At 33.1% G+C, this 17030-nt stretch overlaps 2 protein-coding genes across 8 annotated transcripts; both read left to right on the forward strand.

Annotated features, from left to right (window-relative positions):
• Positions 1-3267: 3267 nt before the first annotated feature.
• Positions 3268-5941, forward strand: LOC114417063 (protein WHAT'S THIS FACTOR 9, mitochondrial-like). Its single transcript, XM_028382161.1, has 2 exons — positions 3268-3402; positions 4666-5941. The coding sequence occupies exon 2, from the start codon at positions 4685-4687 to the stop codon at positions 5756-5758; it is 1074 nt and encodes a 357-aa protein (XP_028237962.1). The 5' UTR covers positions 3268-3402; positions 4666-4684; the 3' UTR covers positions 5759-5941.
• On the forward strand, positions 3273-16538 carry LOC114417062. 7 transcript variants are annotated; one of them, XM_028382156.1, is made up of 9 exons: positions 3289-3402; positions 6085-6314; positions 6580-6737; positions 6993-7118; positions 11498-11703; positions 13205-13348; positions 13684-13901; positions 14510-14768; positions 15022-16538. In XM_028382156.1, exons 3-9 carry the CDS (start codon positions 6662-6664, stop codon positions 15148-15150), a joined length of 1158 nt encoding a protein of 385 aa, XP_028237957.1. In that variant the 5' UTR covers positions 3289-3402; positions 6085-6314; positions 6580-6661; the 3' UTR covers positions 15151-16538. The 7 variants fall into 7 exon arrangements, with proteins under 7 accessions (XP_028237955.1, XP_028237960.1, XP_028237957.1 ...); XM_028382154.1 differs by lacking the exon at positions 6085-6314 and having other exon boundaries at positions 3273-3402; XM_028382159.1 differs by lacking the exon at positions 6085-6314 and having other exon boundaries at positions 3273-3402; positions 6997-7118.
• The last annotated feature ends 492 nt before the right edge of the window (positions 16539-17030 follow it).

The following is a 17030-nucleotide window of genomic DNA, read 5'->3' on the forward strand; positions in this document are numbered from 1 at the left end:
CAAAACCATCATTCATCATAATATTTTACGTCACCCTCACAACAACCACAAACACAAACATCAAACCAAAATTAACATCCCATCACTAGCGAAGATCCCATTATACGATTTCATGAGAAAAACATGGATGATTTTAGTGAGGATGAGACAGTTCTTTGATCACATCAATGACCAAAGCGATGACCAAAGTGAAGACGAGGGTGTTGGCAGACCAACATCACCTTTATCACCTCTGTTGCAATATCATCAACCTAGGTGTCCAATGGAGTTGAATCTTGACCACCTACCACACTACATTGATCGATACCATTTCATTTAGCAACAAGATAATGTACAACCACTAACCGGTGCACTCGAGGTTGGCATGATCTTTGATGAAAAAAGCACAATGTATTCGAACAGTCAGAGAATACAACATCAGAAAATCATTTTTATTGCAGAACAATATATCCTAACCAGAGAAGGCCAAACATCGTGTGTAAATCACATGAAAATGGTTGTACATGGAGCTTAGGTGCATCCAATTCAAAGAGACATAAGAAATGAATTATCAAGAGTATCAATGTCATCACACTTGTCTCGCGCCAATGCTCACACAAGATCATCGACAACTCGACAAACACGTCATAGCACAGATCATCCCACCAATTGTCTAAATAAACCCAACCGTCTCCATCAAGATGTTGATTGCAGAGATCAAAACATTCATGAATTATACTCCATCCTACAAAAAGACATTGTTAGAAAAGCAAAGAAGGTAAGAGATTATTCATGAAAATTGGGAAGAATCATATACCAAACCATCAAATCTTTTGGGAGTTTTGCAATCTTGTGTTCTCGGGATTGTGTGGTTGTTGCTCAAACAAAATCTGTGTTTGAGGGGAGAGAAATCATACCTAAAAAAAAAGCTTAAATGTGTGTTTTGGTCATTTGATCTATGCATATTGCAAATCCATAATACAAGTAGATGGTACATATCTTTACTAGAAGTATACTGCCACATTATTGATAGTTACTTATTACTCCTCAAATTAACATTTCTCTCATCTCATATCGACACCCCTTGATTATAAGTGCGTACAACAATCCAACTAACTTATGATGGGTTCAGGACACATCTCATTTCTTCTACCTGTGCCACATAGCACAAAATTTCCTTCGCGATAACTCAAATGGTAAACATTTGAAGAAATCACTCATGCTGGCTGGTGAGAATCTATTTTATTTCTTCTTTAAACTTTACTTTGAATCAAATCTAATAACATAATAGATTGATTGAATATTTACAGGATACATATACACACGGAGAAGATGCACTAGTGGTATCTTGAAGATATTCGTGTGAATAAGCCAAGAGTGCAGCTGAATGACTTACCCACAAAATATTGGGTACAATGCTTCTTCAATAAAGGAAAATGTTGGGGACATATGACTACAAATTTGTTTGAGTCAGTTAATTCCATGTCCAAGAACATAAGATATTTACCGGGGGTCATTGTTGGTTGAAGAGACTTACTAGCAAAATTTTTTGTTATTAAAGGCCGACAAACCTAGACAATGATCAACCCCGACTCGCAGTACTCGGAAGTCGTCTCCTAGGCAATGAAGAATAGTCAACAAGAATTAAATATGCACATTGTTAACGAATTTTACAGACACAACCAAATATTTATTGTAACAGATACCCAAGCCCCACTTCAAACACCTAGACCAGGGAGGGGTCATGTTACAATTCTAAAATTGTGATTGTGGTTAGGCTAACACTTACCGTGTTCTAACGTCTAGGATAACTCATTTGGTTTACTGCTACACGAATGTGGTGCCAAGAATATGAATATGAAAGAGATCAAGGGGGGTCCTGATCCAAGGAGAAGGAGGAGTGCAAAAGGTAGTCTGATTTCAATTCGCATTCCTATCGAGAGGAAAGAAGAAGAAAATGAACAAAAAAGTAATACAAAATATGGAATTGGCCAACAACAAGACCATAACAAAAATAATTGTCTGAACATACTTCATGCTTCTCTTAGACAAATGTTATTGTCAGGTATTTTATTTATAATGTAATGTAATGTTCTTTTATAAGTAAATTGTTAAACAAAAAGTATTATCATTTTTTAAAAAAATCTAATAACAAACAAATAAATTATATTTAGTAAAATAATAATATTATAAGTTTTAATTTTTTTATTAATTCAATAATAATATTAAAAAAATTCAGATTTAAAAAAAAAAATTAAAATGCTAACTAAAAAAAGTCTTAAATAAATTAAATATTATCACACAAAGTCTATTATCAACTAAGTCTTGTATAAGTTAAATAATATAAAAAAAATATATTTAATAACATCATTTTTTTTACCAAATAAAAATTATTTTAATAAAAAATCATTTTTTAGATCAATTTAAAACCTTTTTTATATAATATAATATTTAAAATATTTTTAATAATTTAAATTAAAATATAAATTTAAAAATAAAAATAAAATTTATATTAAGAAAAAACCACCATTCAAAAGTTAGGATGACAAATCTGATTTCTCAATGAAACTTAAAACTCATGTATTTTAAAATATAATCTGTAAAGTTACCATATAATTTAGGAATTTCATGAAGAAAAAAAGTCTAAATCGATGAAAAAAAGACCCTACTAGCAATCTATTTCAATTCACGAGAGAAAATTGCACACAAATAAGTTCTCAAAAAGGCAAGATCGACAATTAATCTTTCACTGCGTTCTAGAGATTTGGCGGGGAGGAACCATATCAAGGTAAGTGATCATGCATGTCACTGCTCAAAATCATTATTCTATATTGTGATACAGTATTTGATAAGAAAGTCGATTTGCGCAAACTACATATAAAAAATATGAGAAATAATAAATTAAATGAAATGAATAATAAAGAGAATGAAGGAAGGAAAGATGAAATTTGACCTTGAAGAGCTAATTTCAAAAATTAAAAAAGTAAATTAAATTTAAAAAATAAAATAGAGGATAAAAAAAACTAATTTAATCTTATAAAAAAGGCAAGTGCAAAGTTAAGGCAAATAATTAAATTTGTCCTTAAGTGTGTGATGATGATAAATTATTTTCAATAAAAGTTAAAAATTTAAATTTAGATATGTAAAAAGTATGATGAACGGGAGGAAGCACATTCAATGCATCATAGAGAGGGTAAAGTACGAGAAATTGGAGAAAGCCGACATTCAATGTAAAAAAAAAAAAACTACAAAGGGAGTGTAAATAGTAGCTCCCTAACGCACAATCGAATACAAACACTTCCCATAGAGGCGAAAGCGACCTTCTTTCTCTGCAGTTTTGGAGATTGAACACTGAACAGGAAAGGAGGCAATATTATCGTCGTTTTCTTCTTCTTCCACTACTTTTATCTCTCTCTCATTCAGGTACTTTTCACCTTCATTTATTTGATATCTGTTCATTCCTCACTTCTCAATTCAATGCATCCATTATTTTTTTTTTATTTGTTGTGTTTCGCGCATCTTCATTTACCTATGAATCCATGTTCTGTTCTTAGTGTTCTCTGAATGCTTTCATTGAAGATTACTAAAACCCTTATTTTCTTTTAGGATATTTTTTATTTTTAATTTGGATATTAGATCTTGTTGACGCACAGAACTGCTGAATGTATATGTAATATCGATGATTTTGATGTTTTATTTAAGAGAAATTTGGGAAACAAATTAAACCAAAGTTTGAATGCTTACATGTAATGTTGAAAAAAATTATAGGCATTGCTGATAATTGGGGATGATTGGAGACTGTTCTTGTGGCTTGGGCTGCATAATTATTGCTGATAATTTATCACAACGATTTTCATTGAACTAAGCAATGATTGTATTGTTTATAGATGGTTGATATTAATATATATTCCTAGTTTTAAGTTTTGTCTGCTTTCTGGAATTGAACAAATATTTTGTGTTCTTATCCACTTTAGAATTTAGAATAATAATTTTAATTGGATTTTCATTTGTGTTTTGGTGTATTCTAATTGTGAGTCGTGACTTAATCCAACACAGAATCAAATCTCAAATATTAGGAGTATCAACTTAAGCCTGACAAGAAATCTTATTCCTCTCACCTGTTGGCATTACCTACTTTATGATAAGAAATTCTAGTCTACGGTTACACAAGTGTGCTGAGTATAGACGAAGCTACTTAAAGACTGAGAGTCAACACATCATTGTTTTTTTAGATGTAATAATATTGTTGTAGAGTGTTTAAATTTATGCAGACTATTTTTATTTATTTAAGGCTAAAATATGTTTGTGAATCTTAATAAATACCCAAATTTTATGTTTGCTCCCTGGTATTTTTTTTTCCATTTGTTATTAGTCCCTTTGAAAAAGTCTAATAATAAATGAAAAAAATTTATCAGGGAGCAAACACAAAATTTGCTAATTTATCAGGAAATAAAAAAAGTATCAAAGACCAAAAATAAACTTATTGTTTTATTAGGGACTGAATATGAAGATATACTATCAGGGAGCAAACATAAAATTTAGGTATTTATCAGGGATTGAAAACATATTTTGGCCTTTATTTATTGATGATTATATTCAATAATCTATTAGCTTAGTCTACACAAAGTTAGAGTGTAGGTCTATAGTAGAATTTGTACCCTATGACAGAGTGTTTCCACTTTACAGGGTAGTGAGGTGGTTGTTCATGGCTCTTTCCTCCAAACATCCACACCTGTTCAACCATATTAGGACTTTTGTGAATGCGAAGGTCAAATGGGTCCGAGATCCATATCTTGATAATGCAGTCCTGAAAGAGAAAGATCTTAAACAGACAATTTCCCTCAAGAACCAAATCATTTCATCTCCTTCCAAATCCCTCTCCATCTATGCTGCTTCTCAACTTAAAGCTTCTCTCTACCTTCCCACTACAGCTACCAAATTCATTGACAAATATCATTGCATTTTCACACAATTCCAACCTGGTCCTGGTCTTCCTCCAGTTGTCAAGCTCACTCCTCAAGCCTTGTCCCTCCACAAAGAAGAAATGGCTGTTTATAAAACTCCCATTAATCGTGAAGACACTGTTCAGAGGCTCGCAAGGCTTCTAATGCTTGCTGGCATGGCAAAATTGCCTCTTTATGTAATTGAGAAGCTAAAATGGGATATGGGACTTCCTCATGATTATGTGACAACCCTTTTGGCTGATTACCCTGATTATTTTGATGTTTGTGTTGTGGAAGATCCATCATCTGGAAAAGAAATGCTTGCTTTAGAGCTTGTTTCATGGAGAAAAGAGCTTTCTGTGTCTGAGTTAGAAAAGAGGGCGATGAGCTTGGGCTATAGTGGAGATAAAAGAAGGCATGATATTGCATTTCCCATATTTTTGCCAAAAGGTTTTGATTTAGAGAAGAGGGTGAAGACTTGGGTTGAGACTTGGCAAAAGTTGCCTTATGTTTCTCCATATGAAGATGCTTTTCATCTTGACTCAAATAGTGACCAAGCAGAGAAGTGGACAGTGGCAATTTTGCATGAGTTGCTTTCTCTTCTTGTGTCAAAGAAGACAGAGAGAGACAATTTGCTCTGTTTTGGAGAGTGTTTGGGGTTGGCCTTGAGATTTAAGAAGGCTTTGGTTCATCATCCTGGTATATTTTACCTTTCCAATAAGATTAGAACTCAGACTGTTGTACTTAGAGAGGCTTATAGAAAGGATTTTTTGGTTAAGAATCATCCATTGGTGGGTATGAGATATTGGTACATTAATCTTATGCACAAAACATAGAAGCACCAAGACCAAGCTGATTTGGTGGATGATCATGAGGTTAACAAGCTGATCAGTGATTTGATAGATGATCATGAAGTTGAAGCTTAGTTATTGAACCTGTAATTTCCATTCAAACTATCTCACACATCAATCAAGTTGGATTTTCAAAATTTTGATTGTTAAAATGTTTACTTCAAAAAATATCGGTTGCTGGTTCAAGTGCTAAATTGCTAATGTATGAAATTAATTTCCATAATATAAATGCATTTTTTTATTATGTAATAATGTCTTGTAAATGTGTAGTAGTTGGTAGTGGCACTAATGCTACTGGAGTTATCAATCAGACAATCGCAGGAGAGTGGAGTGGACATCTGCCATTCCTTGGCTAGCTAAAGTGTTATGTGAGCTGCAGCCACAATGGTGGTTGATTGCTGACCAAATTGTGGCTGTCAGGGATACAATTTTTCACAAGGACAAAATCTGTGTTTTAACATGCTGAATTTTGATCATGCATGGTTGATTGAGGGACTTATTTGTCACCTTCACCCATTGCATACATCTGAAGCATGCCGTGGTTAGTTCCTCGTGTTTTATTTCACACAGATGGTGCTACATTATAACTACTCACTTTTAGAGCTAATATAAGTTTGTTTTTATAATTTGTCTGAAATTTGCATTATTCTCACAAGTTTTAAGTTATATAATTTTTCTTTTTTGGTGGCTTAACTATATAATCTGTGAATGGAAAATTTTGCCTCATTTCTTTCATCTTTTGCTTATCTATATATGATTTCCTATTGCTAAAGCACTGTTCTAAGTTCATTTTGTATTCTGTGTAGCTGAAGTGCATGTGATTGCAGGACATTAGTTTCTTCCTCTTTTTTTGCTCGGTGTTTGTATTCAAGTGAACGTGCTTCAGGCATGAAAATATTCAGTGGATGGCATCGTTTTGTTTTTGGTCTTGCTTTGATTTTCCTCCTTACTCATCTGTTTTCTGGTGAGTAAGCCCCTCTTTTTGTAAGTATATTTCTGCATTTGATTGTGGCATATAGGAGTGTTTACAGAAGTTGTGTGTGATTATCATACACACACTGATTTATTTATAATCATAGGTTCAAAATAATTAAGGAAATAAACAAAAAGAAAACCCTACATATCCGTACAGATATACCTAATTTCCCTATTTACATTCAATCAGACCAAATCATATATTTAACAGTGCAGAACAAGTTAACTTATTTGTTTTTATCAGTCAGGGAACTGCACACAAACTCAAAAATGGAGGAACCCCCCCGCAAGCAACTAAACAAGAAATTGGATCATCTGGTTCTTGGTCCTGCAGCTGGACAAGGCTTGTCAAATCGTTTGCAATGTCAAGGTTCTTTTTATAAAAGTTATTTGAATTATGTTCCTGATTCTTGAAACGTTTTTGCTCAGAATAATATGATTTGGAATAGGGTTGTCTCAGAATCTTTTGTTGTATCAAATAACGCTACTGACAATCTGACATAAACCTACCACTCACTGATTTTTGAAAAAATGGTAACTTCCTTCAAGAATGTTAGTAACATTGGGAAATTTAGGTCATTTAGCATTCACAAATGTTAATAGATATTAGTGTTTTTTTTTTCAGCAAAACAAATTACTTTTTTTCTCTCAAAAACCTTGTATTAGATATAATCTCACGCATAATTTAAGACGCTAGAGACTAGTCGATCTTATATATTTTATTTAGTTTTGTTTATCTAATCAAGGAAAAAAATCCAAATTATACAATGAACTTGTGAAGAATGTGTATGGCAGAAAGATCTAAGATTGCATATTTATGGTAATTTCCTCAAACCCTAGTAGCGCTATGATAGAAATTGGATAATAATGATTGAATTTTATAGAAACACTCTGCAGGAATTATTCTTTCCAAAACAGAGACAAAATTACAACAATTAAAATCAGAATATTCACTCAAACAAGCCAAGATTTTGAGAGCTTGGTCCTCTCCCTCCCAAGGTCTAAACCACACATGTTCAGGACAACCAGAATATGATTCTGTTTTTGCTCCTTCCCTTGCTCATTTTAATTTATGGTTCCCACCAACTCCATTTATTAAAGGCAAAAAGGAAAAACAGATGCTTCATAATTCATAGAATCACAGAAATTGTAAAATGCCTTATAATAAGGACCACAAAGAGCATGATGAAGGAAGTAACTACTCCCGTCCCGATAGAAAATGATCTCTTGACTTGAACAAATGTCTCAGAGTCAAGAGGGACATCGAAATGACGCAAGAATAGAGTAATTAGATGAGGATAAGGAAGGGGTGCATTTGATTGCAATGCCTTTTGCATGCGATATCTAACAAGGTGGGCCCAGTCGATTTGACGACCGGCAAGTAAAACCCACATGACAACCAAGTCTTCCTCAGAAACCTGAGCAAGGTTAGATGACCGAGGAAGAAGGATATGCACAATCAGATAGTGCATGATGTCGCATTCAAATGCCAATGATCCGACAAGTAATATACCGGTCATATCCGCTTGATTGGTGCAAACCAACCTGCAGGCATCATGACTGGAGAAATCAAACTTTCAGTCCTCATCAATGGTGCCCTCAAATGGTACACCATCACTAGACAATTGGGTTAACTCAAAGAAAACGGATTCATCAATAACCATTTTAATCCCATATACCTCGGAAACTAGAGTACCCTCCTGAATTTCTAAATTTGAATAAAAAGCTCTAACTAATTCAGGATAGAAAGGAAGTTTCATAGACATGAATTGGATTAACCCAGTGTTCTGAAATGCTTGAAAACAGTCAAACATTTCATCATCAAAGAACTTCAAGTCAAGAAACTTAGGGTCTAGTATAGAACGAGAGGAGAAAAAGGAAGTGTACCGGATACGTTGTTCTTTCGAAGAAAACAACGTGGAAGATGAAATGGAGGGAGGAATTGGTGTTGTCTGCGCTCTAGAGGCTCCGTGGCTTCGAGTTCTGGTGGCCGCGGATGAGGTCGAAACGCCCTTTCTTTTCTATGATGATTCTGCCATTTTAGGAGTTTTTTTGAAATTTTTGATCGGTAGAGATAAAAGAGAATAAAAAATAATGAAGAATGGGCTTTGTGGGAGGTGATTTGGTTAAGAAATGAGAAAGTTATACGAATTTTAAGTTTTAGGGGTACGGAGTGTCGCGGAGAAGAAGAAATGCGACTCTGCGTTTCTGTCTAAACTTCGTATTTATAGGAAGAGATGAGTTGTAATCGATTACAACTTTCTTGAAATTGATTACGTAATCGATTACACAGTTCTTGTAATCGATTACTAGAACCAAGTCTGTTCTACTGTAATCAATTACACATAGTAGTAATCGATTACCAGAGAACTAAACACTAAATACTAAGTATCAAATAACAATCATCAACACATATCATGGTAATTCTTTACTTAATTCAATTATTTTAGCATATCAACAAAATTTAATCATATCAAATTATACATAATCAATTTAAGCATAATCAACTAAAAATTCAATCAATAATGTATATTCAATTTTTTTTTTTTAAACTAAATATAATTAATTAATCATAGTAAATTTTAATATAATCAAACAATTATTTTCTATTAGCCACAATAATAACTTAACTGAAAATACTAATCATACCTTAATTCATAGAGATAGTTTAGATGTTACCTCTTTTGAGATTTTACCGATAGTGTTGTCAAGTAGATGTTTTAAGAGACAATCTACATTTTTGAGAGTCATCCTCCTCACTTTCATAGTTCTTTGTTAAGAGGTTGATCTCTTCTTTCTCAGAGCCTTCAGATGAATCATTATCGTCCCAAGCAATGTAGGCTTTCTTAGCCTTTATCCATAATTTTTCTTTTCAGTTTTCTCAGTCCATTGCTCATTTGTTGGACAATTTGCCTTTATATGTCCAGGTTGATTGCACTTGTAACACCTTAGGGTTGGAGAAGTCTCTTGTGATCCCTTATTTTGATTGAAATTTTGAGGTCTATGATTTCTTCTTGTTTTGATAAATTTGTGAAATCTTTTCACAAATAGAGAGAAGTCTTCTTCATCATCCGAGTCCTCGTTGTCAATATCTTCTTGGAAGGAGGATGAGGCTTTAAGTGCTATTCCCCTTTTTCTTTTGTCACTATCTTCATTTTGATTGAGTCTTTGCAATTCCATCTCATGTTCCTACAACTTTCCAAATAATGTGACAAGAGACATACTAGATAGATCTTTAGATTTCCTTTGGCTGCCATTCTCTATTTAGACATCTTAGAACTTTATTTATTAAATCCTCATTTGGAAATGTTTTTTCTAGTGATGCAAGATGATTAACTATGTGAGTGAATCTTTTCTGCATATCTTGTATGTTTTCATTTGTTTTCATCCTAAAAAGTTCATATTCATGGGTTAGAGTATTAATCCTAGATCTCTTAATATCAGTTGTGCCCTCATGTGTGAGTTGAAGTGTGTCCCACATCTCCTTGGCATTTGTAGAGTTTGAGACTCTAAAATATTCATTTATTCCTAGGGCAGAAGTAATGATGTTTTTGGCTTTAAGATTATATTGAACTCTTCTTCTATCTTCTCCAGACCATTAATCTCTAGGGTTTTCTGTTGTTGTGCTTCCATCTACTTGGTTCTCTCCCTCCCAAGTTCTAAACCACACATCTTCAGGATAACTAGAATATGATTCTGTTTTTCCTTCTTATTCTACACATACCCATAACTGCCTAATTAAAATAACTTCCTAATAAACTGCTTCTAATGATAGTAACTGCTGTCCTATTAAAACTAACTGCTAACTATTCCTAATAAACTGTTCCTAATAATAGTAACTGCTGTCCTATTAAAACTAACTGCTATTGACAGCACATAACAATTATTTCCCCCCCCCCCCCTTCTCTTATAAACATTCTTTATAAGAGGTCTAACACTCTAATAGTCAACATCAATTTACTCCCTCTGGTCCTTTTCATAAGGTAACACTAGAAGGTTTTGGTGGTCCTTATTATAAGGCATTTTACAATTTCTGTGATTCTATGAATTATGAAGCATCTGTTTTTCCTTTTTGCCTTTAATAAATGGAGTTGGAGGAGCATGTTTACAAAATTAAAATGTTGATAGTGATATTAAGTTCATTGATAAGGGTAAAATTGGCATGTTTTACTTTTTAAAAAAAATCAAGAACATGGATGAACTTTAACTACTTCTATTGGTTTGTGTAATTCATTTAATTCATTTAAAAATTGTTAATTACAGAGTTGTTTATGTTATGCACATGTTATTTGGGATTGTCTGAAATTGTTTTCTCTATTTGGGTTGCTTTCCTTTTATTATTTGATACTGACTTACTTCTGAACTTAGTTTAACAAAATGAAATTTTTTACACCCAACACAAATATTTTACAATGTTGACATGTCATGAATTGGGTATTATTAACGTGTAAGTTATTTTTATACTTCACATTGGACTTCTAATATAGATGATATGCCCAAAACTTTTTGGCATAATAAGTTTGTAGGATTACCTTAGTCTGCCTTTAATTTTATTTTGGAGGTATTTATTTCTGCATGTTTGCAGTTTCCTCTCACTAGTTCATGTATGTTTATCACCAAAATAAAGATGTCTGTGAGGATTCTTTTGTTTCCATAATTTTCATGAGGTTTTTCATTTCCTCGTAATTTTCATGTTCATTTTTTTTTCAATTGATTTATATAATGCATTTACAAATTCCGAATTCACAGGGACAAAAGCACTTAATAGGATCCATTCTTCTAACAGCAGATCAGGCGTAGATGGAAGTATCACATTTGTCACTGTCTTCACCATTTATAATTCTTCTCTCAATGATGTAGACGATAAATCATCAAATACAGTTGTTGGCAATGCTTCATATAATAAGTTTGGCAGGTCCACGGCTTTGTTGAATGTCTTCATTAACTTCATTCAGGTAAATGTTAAATAAAAGTTGTAGGTTTGTCTTACTGAAAAGAGCATATTATTGCCTCTGATTATTGTGTATGAGAAATGTTAGCAACAGACTTTTTACAATTGGTTCAAATTTATTTGAAATCACAAAATTTTGCGGGTCCAACTTATTCAATGAGCTCTCCTCAAGATTTTGTACTTTTCAATTAATTTTAACCAATATTAGACAGTGTGTTAGAGAATATGTTGCTAGCAGTCTTATAGTTTATATTGTTTCTTTACTTTGTAGACATAAGTGTGTTGTCTTTGTCTATGATTTTAGACTTTTGGAGATTTTCAACATGAAATAGTAGAATATTCTTGTCTTCATGAGTTTTTCACCTTTTTTCCTACCTTGACACTAGTTTTTCTACCAATGTACCCAAATGTCATACATCCTTGTCTACATTTGGCTAATGATAAATTTCAACTGGTAAGCAAACAAGGATATCTTGAGTGATTTAATAGTAAATATACCTCTGGTATTGACAAAGTACAAACTGCACTGAATTTGCATCATTCGCCATAGGCCTTAGAATAAATTTCTCTCACCATTGGGAAAAAGAGAATATACCATAAGAATGTAGACCATAGCATGAAGTCTATATTTGAAATTGACTTTTGTCTATGATAGAAAAGCAGCAATGAGTTGTTAAATCTCACTAAATTAGTAAAATTATAGCAGTGACTTTGTCTGAAACATTTACATGTTTTTAAGAAAACTTGCTTAATATTACGAAGTATATCGGTAATATCTGCAAGTTGAAAATTTTCTCCTTCTGAAATTACTGAGAATATGTTATATATCTGTGTAGGTTAGAAAGGTGACAACTGAAGTGTAAGTTGCCTGAATTGCACTATACCCTTATTAACCATTGGATTCTACACCCCAAATAGAATCCATCAGTCAATAAAATTTCACCCAGTTGTCTGATATTACTTCTGTCCATCGATCAAATTACTATTATATGTGGTGTATACCTAAATGGAGCTTGAATCAGTCAGTTAGAGAAATAACATTTAGTAACTGTTATTATTACTCGAGTTACTTCAACAGGTGGACGCCAATTAGGGGGTTAAGGATGTTACTGAGAGGAAGAGGGTATAACTAGGGAAATAGACATCTTTTGGATGTTAGATGGTTAGCAAAGGAGAGGCTGGGCTATTGAGGATGGTCAATTGGCAAACTTGTTTACTAAATCCCTCAGGATATCAGGATGAATAAATTGTTTGACACATGACACATGCTCTAGCTTGGGAGGGAGAGTTAAAAGGCACATGTTGATGAGTTGCTAATATTTATTATGATTGTTTCTTTTTGTATCAACATGGTGTAAATATAATTAGAGTTGTGTGTGTTCTGTTTTAGTTGTACAATTACCCTATATTACAAATAATTCATATTGCTTTTGTCCTAGAGCTCGTTTTCTGACAATAATACCACACAGGCATCATTCATTTAACAACGTGGTTAATGTATGCAGGTCACAATGCCCCAGAGCAAAGTGATTATTCTGACCGATCCAGTGTCTGACCTTTCAGTGCTACGAAATGGGGTATCTCTGTACCCTATAGAAGGTGAATATTCACGAGACAAGTTGATGCTCCAAAGGATCAGGTCTTACATTGTAAGATTACATTGCATCCACAGTAGATAGAAGATTTTGATTATGAAAAATAATTTCTGATCCCTCATCAGTTACTAAATTTAGCAGAGCAGAATGTTTTTCTTGCTCTTCTATTATCTTTCCATCAATTTATACTACAGCTTCCTTTTCCCTCAACAATGCGCACCATAAGAGATCCGAGGTGCTTGCTAGTTTTCTATCTTTGTCTGATATTATTTTTACCGTATTGAGCTAGTAGTGCTTTTTTTTTTTTTTATCATTATAGGTGATGGTGTTTAGAATTTTAAAATTTTAATTCTTTAAACTAAATAACCTTATGTTTTCCTTCTTTACAGACCTTTTTAGAAACAAGGCTCCAGAATCTTTCTCAGAAGCCAAAAAATATCACTCATTACATCTTCACTGATTCTGATATAGCAGTGGTTGATGATTTACGGCAGATTTTTCGTGACCATCCTAATTTTCATGTGGCTCTGACCTTTAGGAACAATAAGGCTCAACCTTTGAATTCAGGATTCATTGCAGTAAGGGGTACCCCGGAAGCAATTTTAAGGTGATGGTCTGCACGCTCTGTAGTTTTTGTTTAACTGCAATTGTGTCATATAGGCACTATAAAAAAAATAGTGGAATGATTGTGTAATTGACTAGTCTCTATGCAGCTTCCACGTAGTGTTACGCATCATGCATGGACTTACCTTTGTTTAGATCACATACTTAACCTGTAGCTGCAAGTCCACAGCTAATTGCTTGGCATGCTCATTTCAGATTTCTGAGAAGAAAACCAATTTACTTTTGGTATTTAATTTTCATTGTTCTTAGTGTAAACAAGTTTTACAGTAAAGAAACACTTTATTTTGATCCCTGTGTTCCAGTGTCATTCTGAATCCTACTGACATTGTTATACTTGGAGGAAAGCAATGAGGAATTTTTAATTATTGTTCTTGCAAATTACAAGATGTGTAACACTATCCTACATAGATACCATGCAAATATCTTTGTTATGCTTCTCTGCTCATCTGTAAGCTTGCATTGGCAGTGTTATTTTTTTTGTGGCGGGTGTGTGCGTGTTCTATTTTGTGGATTCTGTTTCTCCAATGATCATCTGAAAATTAAATCCTTTTCAATTTCCATTTTTTGAATTTAATTAGAGAATCTATGCAGGGCAAAGCTTTTCCTACAAGAGGTCTTGAAAGTTTACAGCACAAAATATAGAAATGCTTCCCGCATGCTGGGTGATCAATTAGCTCTTGCTTGGGTAGTGAAGTCAAAACCTCATTTTGATGCCAGCAGGTTTGGCAAAGCACTTGCTTTCTCTGAAGATATTGGGGGTACCTCAGTAGTGTTCTTACCTTGTTCTTTGTACAATTGGACTCCACCTGAGGGTGCTGGTCAATTTCATGGCATGCCATTGGATGCTAAGGTATAATGCAGACTTATTACAGAAGTATTTCTGTCTGATCCTTCGCTGGATGCTTTAAGTTAGAATTTTGGAAATTTTCTTAATATAATGTTCCTTTAGCTTTAGTCCAATATTTTAAACTTACAACAACCTTATTTGTGTCTGATCCTCAGCTAAATGCTTGAAGTTAGAATTTGGGAAATCTTTTAAAGATGATATACTATTGTTTTAGTTTTAACATGCCATTTGATCCTGGTTTATTTTTGGGATGCAGGTTGTTCATTTTAAAGGATCAAGAAAACGTCTAATGCTCGAATCTTGGAACTTTTATTCCTCATCTCTTGAGGTTTCAGACATGTTATGTCTCATTTTGGGAAGTGGGAGAACCAAATATGATTTTTGAGAATTTTAATCCTGAAATGGTTCACTTATCATATATATATATATATATATATGCAGCAGCTTGTGGCATTAACGGCTCCATATCTTAGTACAGAAAAAACTCAGCCATAACCTTTTTTTGATTGGCAATATGGTATTGACAGCTGCAAACTAAAGGGCAGGAACTGGACCCTTGGATGAGTTGATTTATTCTTCTACTTTGGGAGAGTTCTTTTCAGAAGGTGCAATTTACCCGTTCCACCATATGAAGAGCATGTGGAATGTGATGTTATTGTTTTGAAATGGTACAGTGGTATGTACATTGTTGTGCAGTTTGAAAGGATATTTAATGAGTCTGAATTGCTTCCAAATGACCCATCTGGTTGGATTTGATTGACCGACCATTAATATTATAGGTCACTTAACGTGGTTGAACCACCCATCCATTGTTGAACTCACAATGAAGGTCGCTTGTTTCCATCAGCATGTGATATTGGAACAGCAAGGGCAACTGAAAAATTAGTATACTTAATAACATAATGTTATAATTAGATAGATAGACAGACAGACAGACAGACAGAGAGATAGATAGAGAGATAAAGAGAGGAAATTCACTTCCTCGTGAGTAAGTCTAAGAAGTTACTCTTAATATGAACCTTCTATTTTATTTTGCACCAATGGTTAAGATTAATCTGCTAGCTCCCCTCACGTGACTTCTCAAACCTACCAGATATTCTTGTTTTGCTATTTCTTCCTCACGAGTAGACCAGTAGCTCCCTCCGTTTACCTCATCGCAAAGAGCAAACATGGTGAATTAATAAATTAATTTGAAATTGGGTGATCCAATAAATCATGGGCAAAGTTGCCAAGAAAACAATAACTCCTTGAAAATATGGTGAAGAAAAGATATCTGCACAATTCTTAAGGATAGCTTCAATGTCCTTAACAGTAACCCAACACTGATGGTTACAAATAGCACAAGAACCACTCAGAATTCCAACTTAAGGCTTTGAGTACTGAGCAAACTGATCAGACCCATTGTTTGTTCAATGTTCAAGGTGTCTAACATTGTTTCCAGCTACAAGTCTTCTTTATATAGAGCTCCTGAGAAGGTATTCGTTGTGAGATAGAGAGCTTCATCATACTTCCTGTTCTGATTCTTTATACGTTTTTTCAGGTAACATGTATCGATCAAAGCGATTAGATAGAAAAGGTTTCATATTACTATGTGCAATAAATGATAGTAGAATAGGAATGGCTTCTAGTCCAACTAAGAAGCAAAATTTTAAGTGAAACTGATACATTCTTCTTGTGAGTAACTTGGCCTATATGATAATTTATCCATACTGGTAAATTATCTTGAAAGAGACACATTGGTATTTTATTTATAAAAATGATCAATCATTCTTGAATATATATCTTTTGGCTTATGGACATATCTGTATACTTACACATAACTTCGTAGATGTCCAAATATAATAATATTTATCATCAAAACTTTATGATATCTTTGAGAATCTTTGAGAAGTTAGATGTTTCATAAGTCTTTGGTTCCAATATTTGTCATATCACCTAAAAAAAATTAAATTAGTTAATTATTAAAATTATTGGAAAAAGATTATTTACGATCATCAAATTACAAATCGTCATATATAATAAATTTATTAATTTTTACAAAATTATATTAAATGTCATATTAATGGAAATCTATGATTAAATTATAATATCAAATTATTCTACATTATCCATGAATCACAATTAAAATCTAAAATTAGTTAGACCATAAACTAACTAATTATGTAAAGCAATTATTTTGACTAATTATTTTGGTTACTCATTTTGACTAAATATTTTAAATAATTATTTTTAATTAAATATTTTGAAAAAATATTTTAATTAATT

The sequence above is a fragment of the Glycine soja genome, chromosome 6 (assembly GCF_004193775.1).
Source record: "Glycine soja cultivar W05 chromosome 6, ASM419377v2, whole genome shotgun sequence".
In the NCBI taxonomy this organism is placed as follows: Eukaryota; Viridiplantae; Streptophyta; class Magnoliopsida; order Fabales; family Fabaceae; genus Glycine; species Glycine soja.

Excerpts from the sequence above, each read along its gene's own strand:
- LOC114417063 (XM_028382161.1), top strand. The coding sequence starts at position 4,685 with ATGGCTCTTTCCTCCAAACATCCACACCTGTTCAACCATATTAGGACT.
- LOC114417062 (XM_028382154.1), top strand. The coding sequence starts at position 6,662 with ATGAAAATATTCAGTGGATGGCATCGTTTTGTTTTTGGTCTTGCTTTG. Across the intron at positions 6,738-6,992 it reads CCTTACTCATCTGTTTTCTG|TCAGGGAACTGCACACAAAC; the intron begins GTGAGTAAGCCC and ends TGTTTTTATCAG. Across the intron at positions 14,769-15,021 it reads GCATGCCATTGGATGCTAAG|GTTGTTCATTTTAAAGGATC; the intron begins GTATAATGCAGA and ends TTTGGGATGCAG.